The sequence below is a fragment of the Sturnira hondurensis genome, unplaced genomic scaffold, assembly GCF_014824575.4.
Source record: "Sturnira hondurensis isolate 20B ecotype Veracruz unplaced genomic scaffold, ASM1482457v3 Scaffold0001872, whole genome shotgun sequence".
NCBI lineage: Eukaryota > Metazoa > Chordata > Mammalia > Chiroptera > Phyllostomidae > Sturnira > Sturnira hondurensis.
The window spans coordinates 3,191,302-3,204,771 of NW_028074503.1; the positions used below are offsets into that span (position 1 = coordinate 3,191,302).

The 13,470-nt window shown below is 48.1% G+C and overlaps 1 protein-coding gene across 1 annotated transcript in view; it reads right to left on the minus strand.

Annotated features, from left to right (window-relative positions):
- Window positions 1-8,904: 8,904 nt before the first annotated feature.
- SLC35D4 (solute carrier family 35 member D4) overlaps window positions 8,905-13,470 on the minus strand; it is a 114,091-nt gene continuing 109,525 nt past the window's right edge. The window contains exon 15 of the mRNA XM_037031914.1: window positions 8,905-11,264. Within this exon, the coding sequence (XP_036887809.1) occupies window positions 11,204-11,264 (61 nt within the window). The 3' untranslated portion in view covers window positions 8,905-11,203. The remainder of the gene's footprint in view (window positions 11,265-13,470) is intronic.

The window sequence follows — 13,470 nt, forward strand, 5'->3', positions numbered from 1 at the left end:
TCATCATAATGCTGCCCTGACTGGTGTGGCTCAGTGGACTGGGCGTTGTCCTGAGAACTGAGAGGTTGCTGGTTCGATTCCTAGTCAGAGCACTTGCCCGGATTGTGGGCCAGGTCCTTGGTTGTGGGTATGCAAGAGGCAACCCTGATTTTTCTCCCTGCTTTCTCCTTCCCTTCCCCTCTCTCTAAAAATAAAAAAAAAATTTAAATGTCATCACAAATCTGATAATGGCCACCACTGCTTGGGTATCCAACACTTGGGAATCCATGTGTTGGGTATCCAACACATGCTAGGCACTGTGTTAAGTGCTATGCATTTCATTCTGTTTTGTCTTTTAAACAGCCCTGGTATTATAACCTCCTTTTTTACTAATAAGGAAATGAGACTCAGAGTCTAAGACCACAGAGCTGGAAAGTGTAGAAGATTTAAAATTCATTAAGGTCAACGCTCACTGAGTACCTTCCATGTGCAGACTTTGTGCATGGACCCCGACTTCAGGGAGCTTATGATGTAGGAGAGGGCAGCAGACAGAGTAGAGAGGTCACTTCTGTGCAGTAGGACACTGTGTATAAAGAGGGCAGAGGAGGGGCACTCCGTCAGGCCTGTCTCACACTGAAGGTATTAGTACATGCCTTTCCCACTGCACCATACTGGCTCCTCACTGGCTGTTTCTGTTAGGGTTGCCTTGGCTGCTAGTAACAGAGACTAGAAATAATAAAGGAGACCTTGATTATTTTCTCTCATTTAAAAGGGTTGGATGTGGGCAGCCTACAGCTGGCACGGTGGCTCTACTGTCTCATCAGAGACCCAGGCTCCTTCCAGCCTCTGCTCCACTATCCCTAGACCACACCTTCCAACTTTAAGGTTGTCTCAAGGCCAAGATGACCCCTCCCACTGCCTCTCCTGGGAGCTCCCTCACCTACCTCTAGGTGCCCGGGGTCCCTTGTTCTCATGCCCGGTTTTTCATGCCCGGTGTTCAGGACACCCTCTCCCTACCCCCAGGCAGAGATGTGGCTGCTAGGGAAGGCAGCCTTTGCCAGAAGTATGTGAACTACTGTGAACTACCATATTTTGCCATGGATAATACGCTCCCATGTACAATGCACATCCACATTTCTGGCCCAAACTTTCAGGAAAAAAATCTTTTGTTTCAATTTTTTAATATATTTTATTGATCATGCTATTACAATTGTCCCCTTCTTTTCTTTTATTCCTTCCACCCTGTATCCGTGCTTCCACCAGCACTCCCTCACCTTAGTTTATGTCCATGGGTCATACATAGAAGTCCTTTGGCTTCTCCATTTCCCATATTATTCTTTACCTCCCCCTGTCTATTTTGTACCTACCATTTATGATTCTTAGTCCCTGTACCCTTTCCCCTATTCCTGCCTTCCCCTTCCCCACTGAGAACCCTCCACGTGATCTCCATTTCTGTGATTCTGTTCTTGTTCTACTTGTTTGCTTAGTTCTTTTTTTTTTTTTTAGGTCAGTTGTTGATAGTTGTGAGTTTGTTGTCCTTTTACCGCTCATATTTTTTATCTTCTTTTTCTTAGAAAAGTCCCTTTAACATTTTGTATAATGAGGGCTTGGTGATGATGAATTCCTTTAACTTGACCTTGTCTGGAAAGCACTTGATCTGCCCTTCCATTCTAAATGAAAGCTTTGCTGGATAGAGCAATCTTGGATGTAGGTCCTTGCCTTTCATGACTTTAAATACTTCTTTTCAGCCCCTTCTTACCTGTAAGGTTTCTTTTGAGAAATCAGCTGAGAGTACTATGGGAACTCTGTTATAGGTAACTGTCTCTTTTTCTCTTGCTGCTTTTAAGATTCTCTCCTTCTCTTTAATCTTGGGTAACTGAATGATGATGTGCCTTGGTGTGTGCTTCTTTGGATCCAACTTCTTTGGGACTTTGAGCTTCCTGGACTTCCTGGAAGTCTATTTCCTTCACCAGATTGGGGAAGTTCTCCATTATTTTTTTCAAATAAGTTTTCAATTTCTAGCTCTTCCTCTTCTCCTTCTGGCACCCATATGATTCAGATGTTAGAACATTTAAAGTTGTCCTTGGAGGTTCTTCAGCCCTTCCTCATTTTTTTTTAATTCTTATTTCTTCCTCCTGCTTTGGTTCAATGGTTATTTCTCCCTTCTGGTCCAAACCATTGATTTGAATACTGGTTTCCTTCCCGTCACTGTTGATTCCCTGTACATTTTCCTTTATTTCACTTTTCATAGCCTTCACTCTTTCCTCTATTTTGCAACCATATTCAACCAATTCTGTGAGCATCCTGATTACCAGAGTTTTGAACTCTGCATCTGTCAGGTTGGCTGTCTCTTCATCTCCTTGCTGTACTTTTCCTGGAGCTTTGATCTGTTCTTTCATATGGGCCATATTTTTCTGCCTTGGCTTGCCTGTTACATAGTAAGGGACGGGGCCTTACATTTCACAAGGGCTGTGTGACTGCATTGTGACACTGTGCCTGGGGGAGGGGTTCAAGAGGGACCAATGCCGCTTGTTCAACTCTCCACCGGCTTTCAGTCACTTCCCCCACTACCCACAAGCAAATTGGGTCCTTCTGGTGTTGATTCCCGGGTGGGTGGGTGGGTTTGTGTACGTTCTAGGACCCTATGAGTCTCTCCAGTGAACTCTCATGTGAGGCTGGAGCTCCTGCAACTGCCATAACCCCCATGGGTTTTTCTAGTCAGAGGCTTTGAGGCTTTATTTACCTGCACTGGAACCCTGGGTTGTACAGTCTGTCTCACTCCCCAGTTATTCCTCCCAGTTTATCCACATGCAAATGTGGGGCTGTCTGCTCCACTAGCCACCTTCTTGCTTTGAGTCCTCTCTGCCCTGCTGCCTGTCTCTGCCCCTACTACCGGTCTGGATGAATGTTTCCTCTTTAACTCCTTGAGTTAAACGGTTCCATACAGTTCAGTTTCCTGACAGTTATGATTATTTTTTGTTTTTAAACTTGTCGTTGTCCTTCTTTTGGTTGTGTGTGGAGGCAAAGTGTATCTACCTACACCTCCATCTTGGCCAGAAGTCTTCATTTTAATTTTTTAATTCAATTTTTGGGTTGTTTTATCATTTACTTATTTTTTTGTATCATAAAGGAATTGAACATATTGTGGTACAAGAAATGTTATGTAATGAATAATTACAAAACACAAGAACAGATACAAGGCATTTCAGGCACTACCCATGTATAATGCACATCCTTATTTTTCCCTAAAAAGTTTGGCAAAAATGTGTTTATTATACACAGCAAAGTACGGTACTTAAAAACCTGAGTCTAACACAAAAGGCCGCATACTGTATTATCCCATTCCTCTGAAGTCTCCAGAAAAGGCAAATCTGTAGAGATAGATAGTGTGTTGCCTGGGTCAACAGGAGCTGGAAGTGATGAGTGACAATGGGTATGGGGGTGAGGGAAAAGGGAGTGACAAAAATGTTCTAAAATTAGGTAGTGGTGATGGTTGCAGAATTCTGTGAATATACTAAAAGCCACCAAATTATATACATTTATTGGGTGCATTTTAAGGCATGTGAATTATACATCGCAATAAAATTATTTTTTTAACTTTTTTTATCCTCACCCGAGGGCACTTTTCCATTGCTTTTTAGAGAGAGGAAGGGAGAGAGAAAAACATCAATGTGAGCAACATTCATGTGAGAAAAGCATCGATTGGTTACCTGCCATACACGCCCAGACCGGGGATCATTCGTGCCCTGACCAAGGGTCAGACTGGCAAGCTAGGCATGTGCCCTGACAGGGAATTGAACCCATGACCCTTTTTGGTTATGGGATGGCACTCCAACAAATGAGGCACACGGACTAGGGTAAAGCTGTTATTTTATTTTAGCTTTTAAATGTATTTAGTTTTTAAATCAGGTTGTACATCTTCTTGTAGGCTCAGGGCCCCCTTGAGAATAGGGAATGCATCTTTTCTTTAGGTCTAGGCTCACACAGAAAGTCACCGACACTGCTCTTGCCAGAACAAGGGAGGTTCTGCCTCCGGACAGCTTCCAACTCCTCTCCCTGGGATGTGGAGTCTGCCTACGGCCTCACCTCTTTGAAGAGCCCGGCCTCCCTGAGCAGAGGGGCCGGCTTCTTTAGGATGGCAGGTTAGCTCTGCCAGAGAAGACAAAGACCAGTCCCAGTGGAGACTCAGCGGGGATGTGCTGAAGGCAGCCATGAGGAGATGAATGAAGGAAGGATCGGCATTACTTGCCAGAATGGTGAGCCAACTGGGACAGAATCTGGGGTTCTATCTCTGACTTAGAGCCCTTTTTACTAGGCAGCTTCCCTTGACTTCTCTTTGTCATGCAAATCCACTGGCCCCGCAAAGGTGACTCGATTAAGTCCCCCAATTTGCTTGGCTTCATCTGCTCTCCCTGAGGTGCACTCAGGTGCATTCCCTATTCTCAAAGGAGGCTCAAGCCTCGCCTTTGCCAGCCCGTGGGCCTTCTCGCACAGCAAGAGGGGAATAAACGACTCGAATGTTCCTCTGGGCTCAGGCAATTATTTAAATGGGATTCCACCCTCAGCTGCCAGTAGCGAGTGAGACAGTTCCTTCAGACCCCTCCCCCGTGGGTCCTGGATGGAACTGGATGAAAGCTTACAGCTACTGCCTGTTTGACTGAGGGAAGGAAGCCGCTGCCAGTTGGGTCACCAAAAATCAGCTCACAGTAGAAGCAAAGAGACCCTCATTTTACCAGAGAGCATGGGAGGTCTGCTGTCTCTGAAATGTTTTCAGGACAGAGGAATCTTTGTGCAGGCTCCAGAATGGGCCCGGCCTCCCCTGGGGTTAGCTGCCCAGTGCAGAAGACCTGGGATCAGCGTTGCGGGCAGCCGGCAGCCAGTGGGTGAGCAAACTGCCCTGGGCGCTGTGAGAGGCCACCCTGGGGGAGAGAGGGTGCCTAGCTCCTCTGGTTTGCTCAAAGCCCACAGCCCTGGTGGGGATGTCAGGGGCAGGGCGGGGGGCAGTAAGGTAGGTGGGCAGTACTCACAGACAACCCATCGCTTGGGGAGGGACCAGGGCAGACGGGCTGTGAAGATGACTTTGGGTTCTTGGCTTAGCTGTGGTGAGCTTGGGGAGGTTTCCTGTCCTTCCATTCAGGGCATGAAAAGTCGATGACATAATGTGTGGGAGGCACTTGCGCCCTGCCTGGAGTGTCACAGGCACCCACAAATCTTCTCTGCCATCCCAGTATTCAAATCCCACCCCAGACTGGCCCAACTTACCTCCTGGCCTCTCACAAGGCGTGGCTTTGCCACTCCAGGGTCACGGCTTGAGCATGGCCTGACGTCCCCACCTTCACCTCTGCTCTCTCGAGTCCGCTGTCCACTCTCCTGGGCGGGACAGACAACCACAGGAGTGAGAGGCAGGGCTACATGGTCCAATGGCCTCCTTCAAACCCTACTGCCCTTCTAACTGGCCCAGGACCTCAGGAAAGTCAGCCCCCTTTTGTCTGCCTTCTCCTCCTCAAGTTAGGCCAACAGTTCCTCCACTGGAAGGTCCTGGTGAGGATTAAATGAGACACATGGGAAAGAAGCAGACTTTGGGCAACATGGCACAGCCCACAGTAAGCTCACCACTGACAGGGACTTCCCTCCTGGGCACCTGTCATGTGTGTCATGCCCTTGGAATCGACCATAAGGTCCATTTTAAAGTCTGCACATCACCTGTCCCACACGAGACTAAGGCCATCCCACAGGCAGGGCCAAGCCTTCCCTGACTGCCCAGTGCTTGCCCATGGCCAATTTGTTACCTGGTTGACCTGACCTCCCCTCTTGGAACGGGTGGGGAGAGATGGTAAGGCAATTTAGTTGTGGGGATCATTGGCTTCACCCTGTGTCCCCCAGTGAGGTTCTTAACCTGGAATCCATGCCCCTAAAGGTCCAGCAGACTTCAGGAGATTAATAAATGCCCTCATCTGCATGCTACGTTTTGTGTGTGAGAGCGACACTGTACGTTTTGCAAAAGAAATTCCTTACCTTTCATCAGATGCTCAGACGAGTATGCATTTCCCTTCTTGGCTTTATTTTCTTAAAAGCACAAATCCCATTATTTACAGTACTTGTTTCTTGTGTCTCTAACCCTAGAAAGTCAGCTTCAGGAGCACTTGCCTTGTTCGTGGTTACATCTGCGGAGCCCCAAACGGAGCCTAGCGCACAGCGGGTTCTCCTCAGTCTCTTTAAAATGAATGCATAAGGGAGGAACTCTGACCCAAAGGACAGATGCTGCCCTGAAACTGGGCTCTGGGCAAGCCCCGGCCAGCCTGAGGGGTTCCCCTTCCTCAGGGCAGGCCCAGGGCTGGTGGTCAGCTGGACTGGCTCTCCTGGAACAACGGACTCTTCAGGGGAAGGGCTCAGAGCACTCAGATCGGATCCACTTGAGAGGAACCACACTGAGGGGCCTCTGCTCTATTGCCTATTGCTATGTGACAATTTTCCCCAAAAGCTAGTGGCTTAAACGATTTTACTGTCTTTCGTGATTTTGTGGAGAGGAATTCATGCGAGCACTGCTTGGCTGGGTGACGCTTCTGTCTCACATGGCACTGACTGATGTCACTTGATGGCACTCAGCTGCTGGATGGGCTATTCCTGAGGGTCCAGGGGGGGCTTCCCTCACAGGCATGGTGACACGGTGGGGTGGCCAGAGGGCTGGGCTCAACAGGGATGGCTTCCTGGAGCGCCTGAACCCTGGTTTCTCCCACATGGCAGCTTCAGGAGACTCAGACTTTCATAAGGCTCAGAGTTCCCAGAGGCTGTTCCAGAAAACCAAGGCAGATGCAACAAGGCTGCTTTCGATGGCCTTGGAAGTCACATAGCCTGGCTTCTACCACATCCTATTGGCAACAAGCAAATCATAGAGACGGCCCAGATTCAAGAGATAGAGACAGGAGCTACACAGGAGCATGAATACAGTTGGGGTGGGGGTGGAAGGACCTCTGGGGACAAGCCACCACAGCCTCCTTCTGTGTTGGGCGGAAGGACACAGCCTCAGGTCAAGGATGCTGGAAGGGCTGGGAGAAGCCCAAGACCCTCATACCTTTGGCTTTCCCTAGAACAGGGATCCAAGGACCAGTGACCCCCAAAAGTCTCAACCACCTGAACCTCCAGCTGATTTCACATTCTATTTCAATGCTTTGTCCAGGGCAACAGCTCAAGAAAGATACCACACTCCAAGCATTATTAACCATACACTGTGTTCTTACATGCATACTGTTTCACCCAGATGTGTGACTACTTCCTTTCGGGTACGTGTGGACCCAGTGTAGAAATGGGTCTCTGCACCTGACACTGCCGTCCGGGCTCCTTCGACCTTCAAACCCCGCAGCCCTCCGACCAGGCCAATCCCTGGGACACGGGGTCTGCGAGCTCCGAGGGGGCTGGCTGTTCTGTGAGCATTTAAAGCGATAGTTCAGGTGGGAGCAGTGCCATTCCCAACCCAGGCAGTGCAGTCTCAGCCACAGGCTGAGGGAGGTGGTGGTGGGAGGGCCCGGGCCACTCTGGGAAGGCAGCAGAGACTCAGGACACAGACCCTGCCCTTCGGCCAAGGGAGGGAAGGAGGCCTCCAGGGAAAAAGCCACAGACGGACTCACAGATGAGAGAACTTCACATGGAAGCACTTACTGCAGAACTGACCACCCCCTTGAAACACGGGGGCCTTCATTTCTTCTTAAAGGGACTCTCTGAAGTGAACATGCTTAATCAGAAAGAACTGGGTTCGAGTCCTAGCTGGGTCACCCTGGAAAAGTGACAAACACTCTCTGAATCTCCTTGGTAAAGTGGAAATGTCTGCCCCGGTGCTGGAAAGAGCCAGCGATGAGATGCATCGCAAGTTCCCCGCACAGCGCTTGGGACATAACAAGTAATCAATGACAAACGTAGGTATTATTGCTGGTTGGTAACCCCAGCACTACATCCAGCCCCCTCCCTTTGCCGCTCCCCTGGGCCCGGTGTCGAAGACCTGCTCTGGATGGGCACTGTCCAACAGAAATACCAGGTGAGCCAAATGTATAAAGTTTTGTAGTAACCTCACTAAAAAAGGTACAAACAAACAAAAACACCTAATTTTGGTGGTACATTTTCTTTTACCCTGTATATCAAAAATACTATTTCTATATGTAGTCAGTGTAAAACATTAGTAAATTTTACACACTTTTCAAAACTAAATCTTCCAGATCGGTGTCTACTTACACTTACAACACACCTGGATTTGGACCCGCCCNTCCTTGGTAAAGTGGAAATGTCTGCCCCGGCGCTGGAAAGAGCCAGTGACGAGATGCATCGCAAGTTCCCCGCACAGCGCTTGGGACATAACAAGTAATCAATGACAAACGTAGGTATTATTGCTGGTTCGTAACCCCAGCACTACATCCAGGCCCCTCCCTTTGCCACTCCCCTGGGCCCGGTGTCGAAGACCTGCTCTGGATGGGCACTGTCCAACAGAAATACCAGGTGAGCCAAATGTATAAAGTTTTGTAGTAACCTCACTAAAAAAGGTACAAACAAACAAAAACACCTAATTTTGGTGGTACATTTTCTTTTACCCTGTATATCAAAAATACTATTTCTATATGTAGTCAGTGTAAAACATTAGTAAATTTTACACACTTTTCAAAACTAAATCTTCCAGATCGGTGTCTACTTACATTTACAACACACCTGGATTTGGACCCGCCCCCACTTCAGTGCTCAGAAGCCACGCGTGCCCCTACCGTGCAGAGCAGTCTCAAGGGAGGAGTTGGGTGCCCCCCCCAACTGACAGATGAGTGGCCTGGATGTTGGTAGAAGTCTAGGCCCATGTTGAAGATGAAAGAACTCCCTCCCCAAGGATGACAACCTTTTCCACAATACCCTCTTGCTGGGGTTAAAGATAAGAGAGAGGCCAATTACTAATAAGTAAAAAAAATAAATGGTTTATTTTTCTTATATCCATAGTAGATTAATAACAATACACAAAACACAATCATTAATAACAATACACAATCAATACACAGAACCTTGCCTTTCTTGACAGAAAGCACACTCTTTATTTCTACAAATGAAAAAACAAAACACCCTGGCTTTGATTTGCAAGCAACAAGGCCTCAGGTAATCAGGACCCAGAGAGGACATGGCCAAGGGGATCATTTCAGGTAACCAGGAGTGCTGCGGTGATTTGGAGATTGCCCATCCAGGGGCCCCAAGGCCTGGAGAGCTCCAGGGGGTGACAGCAATGTGGCTCCGATGCCCAGGGCCAGGCCCCCGGTTTTGCAGACATCTAGGCTCACTGCCCATTCAGAGCTGAGCATGTGAGCTTGGGCATAAGAGGTGGCAGTTGAAGGTTGAACAAAAAAACCCAAGAAGAGGTAGAAGTTGAAGGAAACAGGATGAAATATGGAAGAAACACCTTATTTATATCCTGCCTTTTGTTGATGTCAAAGGAAAAACAATGGGACTCTGGAATATGATTTTTAAAACATCAAGTAAACAAAAGCAACAGCAGCAACAATAACAACAACAGCAACGAAAAACCCTGGCTAGAGGGTCTTCAAAAGAAATGCCCACAACTTTTCAAAGTGTTGGAGGTCAGTCCTGCTGGAAGCAGGGGGAGCTTGCGAACAGCACATGGTTCTTTCTGGACTTAGGAGTCTCCAGTTGCATGAAGGCCACTTGGAGAGACTGGTATGAGATGACATTCGGACAGGTGCCACGTGCCACAGGTGGAAAACAGCTGGCCTCGGTTATACAGAGAGGGTCTTGTGGGAGCAAAAGGACAAGGGAACTTCCAAACCCAAACTTTCTATTTGATCCTCAATCTATAGGAAGTCTGACGTCCCAGGTGCAGCGCGAAAGGAAACTAAGTGCAAAGATCGCTCTGAAGATCTTTCCCTAAATGGCAAGCAGAGACCAGGAAAGGATGAGGAAATGAATTTGACATATGCAAATTCCAGATATACAAGTCCATTTCTATTCGTTTTCATTTTCTCTTCTTTTCTGTACCCGTTGGAGAAAACGTGGAAAGAACGGCTGCTGACTGAGCTGACCCTGCTCTTCACAGGGCAGAGGATGGACCAGTCTCACTTCCCAGGCGCTGGGGGGGCCTCTCCATCCACGACGAGGGGGGGGGCGTCCAACACTCTAGGGCCTGGCCCCTGCCTGGAGGAGACTCATGGAGTTCATTATCGCCTACATCTCAAAATGACCTAAAGCAACACCTGGCAGAGTGGTGAGGTATTCAAAAACCTACTCTGAAGAGAGGTATTTGGAGTTAGACATTATTTCCTTAAATCTCCACGGTGGGTTCAGTCAAATAACCATTTCATGCAAACTCATTTCTTTTGATTCTCATAGAGGCAAGGTTTAGAGTTTTAATCCAATTTTTAATCAGGCCTGACAAATACACTTCAGTGTTCAATGATTTGCAACTTACTCTAAGATATTGGTAATCACTAAATGGGTTAAAAGCTTTAAGGAATATAAATATAAATGTGCACATACCCATATGTTAAAGGGCTGTTTCTTTTTTCACCTGCCCAGGGAGGGCATCGTCAGTGCTTACAAACCCTATTCCCCCTGGTGATCATTTAAGTATCAAGTTAACTGAATGGCAGGCAAAAAAAAGTGTGCAGAATTTAATATACAACACAACAGAACACACGACCACAAAATGGCTTCAGCACTCACTCTATAGTAACAGTGTCCTTGCTGGTTCCGAATCCCACCGAGTGGGAGACGGCTTGAGGAATTCGTGTGAGTGGTGAGGGAGGGCTCTAGACAAGCCAGCATGAGAGCAAGGAAAGGACATCTCCAGGAGGCTCCCAAGATGTAAAAACACAAAACAAAACAAAAAAATGCAACCACATACCGTGGGCTGCCACCACGGAGCAAAAGCAGTGTTTGGTGAAGGCTGTTTAGTGGGGAGGCCTGCGCGACAGTCAAGGTGAGTGGAGCCAGCCCCCTCCCAGGGGAAATCCTGCATCTGTTTCCTCAGGACCCGGAACAGGATGGCTCTAGCAAACCTCTCAAAGAGGGAAGACGCAACACCGTTCCCTGCGGCGGCCCAAGGCTCTGAGAATGTTCCTGACACAGTGAGAAGCAGTGGTCTCCCCATCCTTGCTTTCTTCTTTCTCACACATTCCAGCAAGGACCTCTGCAGCCTGGGGCTGTCCTCTCCAATGGGCAGCGGGCAGCTCTCCTTTTCCTGCGGTCATCTTCAGGCGCCCTTCCGCTCTGAGAACACCAGCAAGGCCTCTCCAAGTCCACCGAGCAGGAGGCTGCAAAAGCATCAGCAGGTCAGCTTTCCACTCCCTAGATCCACGCGGCTGCCTGGAGGCCACATGCAGCAAGGTGAGGGATGCCCCCTCGTTCGACTGCTGGAGCTCTCATCCCACTTCCAGGTCAGGCCCAGGAACTGCCCAATCTTCCGAAGTAAACCTCAGCCATGTGGACGGAGGGGAGTGGGCTGCAAGGTGGGATTTGATCCTTTGCTAGGGGAAGAAGGTGATTCATCCACTCATCTGACCAGGGAGGTGACTGCGCTTTGGTTAATGCTCTCTGTGCAAATATTGGAGGGGAAAATATTTCCACAGAACAGCTGGTGCCTTTCGCTAAAGGGGGTTGAAGGCTCTGAAATCATGCAGGTATCCGTAATCACAGCGTTAGTAAGGTGGCCGTCTCTGAATCCCTTTGTTCAATTTACACAAACTGAAAATTTAAAGATGAAAATACTAGTGGGGAATCATGAGTTTCCCACCAGAGCAGAAATAAACACGGTCAGGGTTTTGAAAATGAACAGGGAGTGGGAGAACTCAAGGCTTCGTGGAAACGAAGAGTTGAATATTTTAACACGCCTAACATGTAATACACTCAACGGTCTGGACATTTTCTGTTTTAAACTTCTCCGCAGACAATCTGGTGTCTGTCCGAATTCCCTGTCATTCTTCCCAAAAAGCACGTCTGAGGAGGGGGCGATGAGAACAGAATTATGATGGAGAGGGGACCACCCCCAGTGATGAAATGCTGTTGTTCAGAAGAGCCAAGAGCCCTTTGAATTCTATCCTTTTCTTCCTTCTGCCCACACACAACACACATGCGTTCCGGCTATGACACCTTCATTTTTGTAACATCTGTCTGGGGTCCTGAATGTATGAAATGCATGCAGGCTATGCACAGCATCTTCCCATTGAGAGACGTCACCTGTGCGGGTGACCCGGACATGCAGATAACTTGTACTGTGTACCACTTTTAGTACAGGAATGAACTGACTAAGTGTGAGACTATAAACACAATAAACTAGTTCAAATAACGGCACAGGTGTTTATTAGCTTTGTAATCCTGTGCATGTCACTCAGCTTCAGTTTCTTCATCTGTACCACAGGAGAGATCACATCTACCAGTCTCTGTGAGGCTTAAAAGGATATACCCGAGGCAATCTACCCCTGTGCTTGCCCAATAACGGACAAGTGATACAATATCATTTTCTAGGGGTCCACCCTCCCAGAGCAGCACCAGCCCTCACAGCTGGCTTCCCAGCCTCTGCCTGAAGTCTTCCAGTGAGGGGCCAAGGCAGCCCGTCCCACTGCTGAGCAGCGCTAGCCTTGGGATTCCAGCAAGCATCGGTGGCCTTCTTGCTCGAGGAATGCCTCAGGCACATGGCTCCTCCCACCACGAGGAAGCCCATTCTCTTACCGACCCAATAGCTATTTCTTACAGCTTCACCTGAGAGTCCCAGTTCTGCTCTCTGGAGCATCAGAAAACAAACTCTACTTCTGTCAACCCCACAGAGTGGGAAAATCCCTGAACAACCAGTGTCTCCTGTCCCTGGTGACTGATGGCCTCTGGGTGTGGGCAGAGAGCAGTGCAGCCAGGAAGCAGGGCCCTGGGGGAGGGGGCTGGGAGGATGTCCCCCCACTCAGGCCAACAACTGGGATGGGGAGCATTGGGACGTGAGAGAGATGTACACCTAGTGCTTATGCTCCAAGTCAGAATGTACTTCCCTTTTCCTACAGAAATATCACAGCAACAGTTAGTCAATAACATCTCTTTAAGACACATGAAGAGATGCTCAATATCGCTAGCTATCAGAGAGATGCAAATTAAAACTACAATGAGATACCACTTTACACCGGTGAGAACGGCTATCATAAACAAAGCAATAAACAACAAATGTTGGAGAGGGTGTGGGGAAAGGGGGACTCTGGTCCACTGTTGGTGGGATTGCAGACTGGTACAAACATTATGGAAAACAGTATGGAATTTTCAAAGAAAACTAAAATTGGACTTGCCTTTTGACCCAGCAATTCCACTGCTAGGACTGTATCCTAAGAACCCTAAAATACCAATCCCAAAGAACCTATGCACCCCAATGTTCATAGCAGCACAATTTACAATAGCCAAGAGTTGGAAGCAACTTAGGTGCCCGTCAGTAAATGAATGGATCAAAAAACTATGGTACATATACACAATGGAATTTTATGCTGC